The following is an 8,562-nucleotide window of genomic DNA, read 5'->3' on the forward strand; positions in this document are numbered from 1 at the left end:
AGGGATCGGAAACGACGGCGTGGACGGACCCTCCGGTCTCTGTCTGCAGAGCAGCTTCAACCTGGCCTCCCTGGCCGCGCTCGGGAGCCACAGCGAGGGGCTGACGATGGCCCCGGTGAGCTCCTTCACCAGGAGCCGCAGCCAGTAAGTGCCAGAGCCGTTCCGCAGGGCCCAGGCCGGCAGGGGGGAACTGCGGGTGCTTTGCGAGGCGGCTGGGATTTGTTTCCTTGTAGCAGTGTTTCGCTGGTAGGAGGTCAGAAAATTGTCTTGTGCTCGGTTAAGGACCTTGAAGCTGGTGGGGGATGGAGGAGCCGTTTAAAAGGCAAGAACCAGCCTCATTGCGTACTTTCAAACTCATTTATTTGTTTCAGTATTTTTTCAGTATGTCCCTGTGATACAGAGTATTAAGAGACTCAAGCTGGGTCGTGTGTTGCTTCTTCAAGCATTTTAATTTTTGACCAAAAAATTGGTCTTGCCCCTTGTCAAAACTAAATAACGTAAAGGAGAAGAAATTAGCATGGAATTCTGTTCAGAGAACTGAGCAATTACAGCTGCCTTTGACTTCCTTTGTAACAATGTGGTTATTTGTTGTCCCAAACTTTTATTCCCATCACAGCTGGTGACACACTGTCACCATGGATCTCAAATGAAATTTTAAAAGTGAGGAAAATATTGTTTGACACCATCAGTGTAACCAAAAGATACAATTTGAAGCTAAGTAACTGTTTTTCTTTTGTAGTGTCTCTGTGCGATGTGGAAGGAAGCATAAGCTAGAAGAAGAGGCAGAAGGGTAAATTGATTTGTCTTTTATAGCCTGAAAAATCCTGATTGGCTTTTTGTTTTGTTTGAGCACATCTCACCTACAATACAAACAGGAAGGAAATCTATCATTGTTTCCATTTGGAACTCTTCTCTTGAATTGCACATGAGCCCAAATCCATTTCTGTTACCTAATTAGTTGTGTGGCACTGATTTTCCTGAATAGGTACTCACATTTTACTAAGAGCAATGTGGATTTATTTTCTTTGTTGAGGTTGCATTGCCACAGAGTGTCAATGCTGCTGAAATGCACTTTACATTTGTTCCTGTAGAATGCCATGTTTCTTTTTTGACAATTGTAAACTTACTTTGTTTCCTAGCTGTCCTGTGCGGAAGAAGAGACTGACAGGAACCAAAAATTGCCCTTTGAATCCCAACACTGAAGAATGGATTCTTTGTGCAGGTCAGCAGGCAGCTGGGGAGGTAGCAAGTCAGTATGGTGGCAGCGGTCCTGAAACTGCCATGTTAGAAATTCCCTGTGAAGAAATGGATCAGACAATGGGGGAACAGCAATGCGAGGTTGCTCGCAGGAAACTTCAGGAAATTGAGGACAGGTAAATGCAGGGATTGAGTAGCCTGGCTTTGCTGAGCTTTCCCTTTTTTGGTGGGCATTCAGGGGTAAATCTAGCACTTAGCAGTGTGATAACACTGCTGTAAGTCTGAGGTGAACATTCTGTTCAAATTATCTAATTTTAGGCTACTTATGATCCTGTGACTCTTCAGGCCGATCTGAAATTTTGGGTGCTAGAACAGGATATGCTGAGTAAATAACACCCTGCTCACAATCATTATGCAGCTCCAATATACCATAATTGGGTTTAATGCTCTTCTGTGAGCATCCAGAAGCTCAAATTCTAACATTTACCTGCTCAGGCTTGAGCTCAGTTTTTTCTCAACCAACTGCAGCTTGTTCTGTGATTTAAACTTAAAATAGATGTGAATTTGTCAGTGGAGGGAGTAGCATGAACCAAAGAGGTCTCTCTGCACATATGCAGTAAGGCTGAGATTCATCTTGCTGATGGTGTGATGTGGGTAATTGGGTGGCTGTAGACAGTCTGCTGTAGTCTTTAAATAAATTTACTGTGCATTCTGGCCCTTGAAAGATTCTGGGAATGGCATGTGTATGTATCAGTTGATTGCAGGTGAGCTGGTATTCCAAAATATCTAAAATTACCACTGCAGATGATTAGAAAAGCCTAAAGTTATAGAAATTTTAAAAAAGATTTTTTTGTAGATTACTCCATAGATGATGCATAAGGAGAAGCAAGGTACTGTTAGACTGTTATTTTTTTAATGGGTAAATCAGAGTAGTGAAATCTGTCTCTATTATCTGTCTGTGTCTGCTTTGGTCTTCTTGGAGGATTGTTCCCTATTCTTCCCAGCTACACTGCTAAATTTTCTATAAAACAAAAACCAAAAACAAAGGAGATGCTTCCATTTGTTCTAAACACTTCAACAATTTGTGCTGATTTAATCTCAGGAACTGGCACAGCGTTGTGAAAAGTGAAGCACTATTTTCAGTATTTCCAGTACCTTTGCAATAATTCTCAATTCCAGTTTTGGGGAATTGAGCAGGTGAAGCAGCTGCATAGCTGAGACTCACCTGTGTAATGTGACTGAATCATTCAGTTTCCCTTGGAGGGAATTTGTTTATTTTCTCTCAGTGTATGTTTGCAGTGACACTGCTGGGATAACACAGGGGTGACAAAGCTAGCTCAGGTACCAGGAGTGGCATTACTGTTTGAGTGGCTTCTGAGAGTCCTTCTCAGGGTGTTTTAGCCCAAGAGAGACTCATGTTAGCATGGCCCTACTGCTCCTGGTACCCAGCCCAGGTCAGAGATGTGCACAGAGCAGAGCACATAGATGTGACTGTAGTCTGCAGTGGATGTTCCTGATAACAGTATGCTCAATAGTGTTTATCTCCCTCTTCCCCCTCCATTCCTAGGATAATTGATGAAGATGAGGAAGTTCATGCTGATGGAAATGTTAGCAATCTGCCCACTCTTATCCTGTCAGATACCCTTAAGAAAGGGATGAAGAGGGATTTTGGTGAAGTCCTGACAAAGAAAATAATAGAATCTATGTAAGTTCTGGAGGAAATCATGGTGCTATGTAGCTAACATGTGCAAATGAAAAGAGAGACCTCATTTCATGTTTATGGAGATGTCCTTGATTACTGCATGATGCAGCCAACATTGTATAACAGACCATTCATCTGGTTAAAATAGGAAAAACTGTCCTGATGTCAAAAAAGAATTTAGTGTAACTGGAGTGGTCATCAAGTATGTGTTTTGTACTCCTCATGTCTACAGAGTGAAATTTGTGGAGTGAACCAGTATCAGTTTTGGTTTTATGTATATCAATTTCCAAAATGAGAAGATCTTGAAGTGTGACCAACAGTGGTCAAATCTGGTGCAAAAATGAGAGGAAATACAGGGTTAGAACTAGAAATAAGGGAACTAGGGAACAGGGATGAGGATTAATAGAGGGGGGGAAAAAGGTATTTATTTTCTGGTATATGGTTCCAGGCTAGCTCAAAGGATGAAGGCCTTCTGCATTTAATAGCTGTGCTTGGAGAACTTACATTTTACTGAAACTCCATCCCTTTTAGGAGCCGTCCTTCTATGGAACTCGTGCTTTGGAAACCTCTTCCTGAATTTATGTCAGATAAACTGAAGTCTGTTTCTGTTAAGAACTTCAAGCAGCAGAGTACAGAAGTATGTCAAGCTAAGCAGCCAACACCAAGAGCTCCTTTTGACCCACAGACTGAAACGTTCCCTGGATCACAACAGACTGCCATGTCTCCAGATCCATATGCTACTTTGGGAATATCTGGGTGTGCAGAAGAAGAAATGGAGTTGTAGATGCCAGATTTTAGACTGGAAGTGGTGAGCTTCTGATGCCTATTGTTGATGTTTTTTGATTTTTTTTTTCTGGTTTGATGTGTGAATCTGAAGTTATATTATTTGTTTTTTTGTTTTCTTACTAACAATCATAAGCACACCACAATCATAGGGTGGCCAGGAAACACCCTAAGATTTCTGTGTTCCAATCTGTTAAATATTCTTATTTTTACTGAAAAGGTAATTCAGAGGCCTTTGAACAGGGAAGTAGCTTTCCATCTTGCTTAATGGTGAAATATCCTCTTAATTGCCCTTGGTAAAGCATAAAATCCAAATACTGAATGTAACTGTGGCTTAAGCCACACCTTTGTCTTACTGAGCCATTGAAACTGGTGCACATACTATTCTTAGCCATTTGGTTTAATTTGAATTACAAAAGGTAAAGGAAGAAATATCTCCAAATCTAGTCATGGATAGAAAAGCAGTCCCTCTGGTAATACAGCTTTTCACATCATCTTATTTGTTTGGACTTTCTGTAAACTCAGATGTAGAAATTACACAGTCAGTGGGGTGCTAGGGAGGAAATATTACAGCTGAGCTTAAGTCTTTTGTTTTGTAGAAGGTAAAGCCAGCACTTGTAACTTGCAGGATACCTGCTAAATTCAGTCATCTTTGGTTCATTGGCTTCTAAATTTGATTTGTGGGTTTTTGATGTTCCCCATCCCAAACAATGCAAAGTTTGGAGAAAAGTGGTTCTCAGCAAAGAGTTTCACATTTTACATTGTGCTGAGATTCTTTGTATGCATGGAGTTGGAAAGTCAGTTAAGACGGTGTAACTTCTGCTGAAATGAATGGCATCCATTAGTTTGGGTAAACATGATAAGTAAATCTGCTAACAGGGATAATGGTGCTCACTGCCATTGGGAGAGTCAAATGCTGGGTTATTGTCTGTACCCGAGTCCCAGGCTTTGGTGGTGAGGTAAAGGAGATGCCTGTCTTTTTCCTGAGAGAATCTAGACATAAAATTTAAGCCACAGTATGTGCCAATAATATAGCATCACATTGTTTATACAGATGTATGCCAAAAGAATTTTCTACCCTGCACAGGGTGCCAAGGAAAGGAATTCACAATGAGCTATTGCTTGTACCTTTTCTGAATGCACAGCAGTTTGTTATGCTTAAGGTTTTCTAACTTGTTTAAGGGTTTTATCTTTTGTTCATAAGTCCTTGAGCTTTCTCAGAGGTACCTGAATTGAGGCTTTCCATAAGAAATCCTTTTCCAAGTAACAGGTTCTGTTCAGTCCTATGTCCAATCTGGTTTTGACATCTTGCTAACATAAAGGAGCAAGTACACAGGAATGCAGCTGCAGAAAATCTACTCTTCCTCTGCACAGCTAAAAGATAATCCATGTGATAATATTCTTCACTGCTGAATAACCCATAGCTGAAAACTTAAAATCAGTCTTCTCTTTTTTGCAGTCCTTCTGGTTGTTCAAAACATGCCTGTTTGTTAAACCCTGTTTATCTTGCTGCTTTTGTTGAAGGTTGTCTGAAATTTCCTGTCTCTTGGTAAAACATGATAGAGTTTCACTAAAAACACTCCAGCATTTGAGTAGGTATTACTCTGGAAACCAGTACACACCTGTGCCATTCTGGAAGGTTTATTAAGTTAAAGAACATGTGCAGCCCATCTTGCTATAATGCCTAATTTAATTTCAGGGCCTGCTATAAATCTTTTGCATGAACTGTGTAAAATTTCTTATGTATTAATTAAGCTGCTGAACATCTTTCAAAACCTACAGCCTTTGATGTGCGCCAGTGGTTGAGTAGAACATAAAGCAGTCAGTTTGGAGAAGGCTGTAGTCACTGCAGGTAGAAAATGTGATGCCTCCAAGTAAGTGACTGGTTTTCAGCTTGCTGGATTATAGTTAAAGTATTTTAGGTGAAAGCTCTGAATCCTAAATAAATTGAAAAAAATGGATAAAAATTTCAAAAATGTTATGAAACCATCTCAGCAACATTGAAACTGCAACAGAAGATGTAAAAAAAAAACAACTCTGGGAGGCCTAAATACATAAATTCATGCAGTTGTTTTTCTCTTAAAAACACCAAATTGCATATCAGATTTGCAGAATTTGTTGTAGATGGCTTTTAAGCATACTTTTTTTCCTGCTAGGTTTGTACCAAAGGTTGACTTTCAGAGGTGTTTATCCTCTTAATTCAATGCCAATAGGGCATCACTGACCTGTTACCTGCCATTAAAACAAGAATAGAGTGGTGCACTGTTGACAAAGACTGAGATGGAGAAAAAAATTGTCTGACAAGTTTGCTTTGATAGAAAACATTTGCTTTCATTTTTTCACAATGCATTTCTGCCCTGGTGATAGGAGACAGAGGGGTTGAGTTGCTTAAATTGATGGAAGAGTGGGAACCAAGTGACAGGAGCACTGAGCAAGATCCTTGCTACAGCAATCACTTGGAGAGGGTGATTGGATGAGAGATCAAGCTGTGGGCATTTACAGACTTCTGTATTTGTGAGTTTCATTTGTTGTTGTCTTCATTAAAAGACTTTTATTAATGCTGTTCACAGACAGGATGGCAAACGCAACGCAGTATTAGGAAAAACATTATTTTGAAATATGAAAGATCTGATTCTGGTCTGTCTTCTCTTGGGACCAAATCACCCTTTGTATGTCAATTTTCAATAAATTTTCTAAAATATTTTTTAGATGACTGTTTCATTCCTGGTAAGAGTGATAAAACCTTGAGAGCCTATGTGCAGTCCTTCAGCTGGACAGTAAAGTACTCTTCTGGCTTAAGAAGATTTGAATTTATCTCTGTTATGTCAAAGGCATGCCCCTTTTTACCTCCACAGTATCCAGCAGGACAAGGAAAGCCAGCAGCACAATAGAATAAACCTAAAGCTGCCAGGAAGGAAAAGTTATTTTAAGTCTCTCATAGGCCTCTGACAAAGCAATAGGGGTACCAATAAAGTGTTGCTATAGCTTGTTTTGAGATCTTTTATTTTACTTCAGAATAAAACTATTCAGAACTAAGCAAGCTAGGTATTCTTAAAGTTAAGGAATGTTTGAGAAGAGTTTTAAATCCAGATTTTAGTAATTTTCTTGGAAGGTAAGACTTGCTTTTTTTTGTGTACCATGTTAGTGGACTTGATTCTAGTAGAAAATACTAGTGCTCATAGGAATTCTCAATGGTAGTAGGCTTCCAGATGCCAAACAAGAACTAGCTCTGTGTTTTTAGTGGAAGAGGTCTCAGTAACTATTAACACCTTGGTTGTGGGACCCAGTGATTGCAGTAAGTCAGGATAGAGCTGTTGAGAAGGGGAAGCAAAACAGTGTAAAGACCACGTCCTTGAACATTTCTGTTTCGTATGCTTAACAAGGTCAAAATGTTAAGCACATCCCATGTCCTACTGTGATGAAAAGGAGAATGTAATACAATTTTCTTTGGATTTTTTAGATGTTGAAATGGCTTGCTCATGGTTGCCAGGAGGGGCTGGGGCTCCATAAAAGGGTGCTAACCAAATGTATTGCAAAACTACAGATCAAATCCTCACTTTTTTTTTTTTTGGACATGCAACAATTTGATACTCTTGCAGTCATCCCTATTTTCCACCTTGAAAGTAAAGCAACTTATTCTTCTGACTGCTTGGATTTTCAATCTAAATTTGTTAAGCTGCACAGCTGTATCTTTACTTCTACCCACTATTCAGGTGGAATCCTTCATTATTAGCTAGGTTACTCAAGCTTGTAATCCAAATCAGTCCTGTCACCTTGAATGTTACTGACTGAAACATCTCTGGTTTTCTTTCTTCCCTACCCCAAGTTATTTTTGCCAAAATTGAATGCAAAACATGAAATAGCACTGAAACCAAGCACAGCTGTGCTAACACCTGCAACAGCTCTCTTATTTTCAGTATAAAATTTCTTCTGTCTCTCCAAGTTTTTTTAATCTTGTGATAAATACTGGATACCAGAGCAAATGGATGTGGACAATGAGAAGTCCTGCTGTGGTATTTGAAATTAGCTCCTGACAAGTCCATTTGATGCTTCAGGCTTTCCTGTGGTAATAGGGAATCTGCAACTGTTTTCACACAGTGTCTGTCTCACCTCCCCTCAGACTGAGAATTTTGGACAGCATTACTGGCCACCAGGGTGCCACCACTGCCCTGACTTTTGAATATTCAGACTTCAAGCTCCTGCTACCTGCCTGCCTTACAGAGGCTGAAGGTTTTGCTCTAGTTATCACACAAACCTGTCTACCACATCCAGTGCCCCCAAAAGGGAACTGCTGAAGCATCCAGCTGCAGACACCTTATGAGCAGTGCTCCTCAATGCATTGTGGCAGGATGAGACACTGAGGGACCTGAACTTAAATTCTCCAAGGCCCAGATACTCTCCCCTCCCCAGTGAGTTCTAAGGCAAAACAGGGTCAGTGAGCTGCACTGCATTTTAATTGCACCAATACAGTTAAATATTAAATGGACAAAGCAACTCTACATAGCAAATGGAAAACAAGCATTTAGTGAAGCTTTAAGACTTAGAGACTATTAAGGTCTAGCCCAGTTGCATATACATGAATATCCCAGTTTAGTTTTTGGTGTTAAAATTTTAACTGGAAAACAAAACATTTTCAGGTTCACAGAGAATGAGCAAGTTATTGAGAAACAAACCTGCCTCTCTCCTAAGCCAACACTGACTGGGGGGAGCCAGGGTAGGACAGGACACCCCAGGCTTTTTCATACCATCAACTAGCATGGTAAAGATGAGAAACACTTTTCTGAATGGACTTGATTTTCCCCACATACACCCCCAAAGGGGCATTACTGATTTCCTGCCAGGACAGTTGCTCCCAGGGAGTTAACACTACCAGGTTAGAC

At 40.2% G+C, this 8,562-nt stretch overlaps 2 protein-coding genes across 2 annotated transcripts in view; one reads left to right on the forward strand and one right to left on the reverse strand.

Moving 5' to 3' along the window:
• Position 1: 1 nt before the first annotated feature.
• On the forward strand, positions 2–6,385 carry CCDC117 (coiled-coil domain containing 117; the record flags this gene model as incomplete). The annotated part of the gene is made up of 5 exons (XM_031057459.1): positions 2–144; positions 740–790; positions 1,140–1,373; positions 2,765–2,902; positions 3,431–6,385. Coding segments are annotated over 5 exons (819 nt in total), but the record flags the coding sequence as incomplete, so codon positions are not given.
• Positions 6,386–8,505: 2,120 nt separating this feature from the next.
• The window catches only part of XBP1 (X-box binding protein 1), a 7,398-nt gene continuing 7,341 nt past the window's right edge, over positions 8,506–8,562 (reverse strand). The window contains exon 9 of the mRNA XM_031057460.1: positions 8,506–8,516. Within this exon, the coding sequence (XP_030913320.1) occupies positions 8,506–8,516 (11 nt within the window). The remainder of the gene's footprint in view (positions 8,517–8,562) is intronic.

The sequence above is a fragment of the Geospiza fortis genome, unplaced genomic scaffold (genome assembly GCF_000277835.1).
Source record: "Geospiza fortis unplaced genomic scaffold, GeoFor_1.0 scaffold408, whole genome shotgun sequence".
NCBI lineage: Eukaryota > Metazoa > Chordata > Aves > Passeriformes > Thraupidae > Geospiza > Geospiza fortis.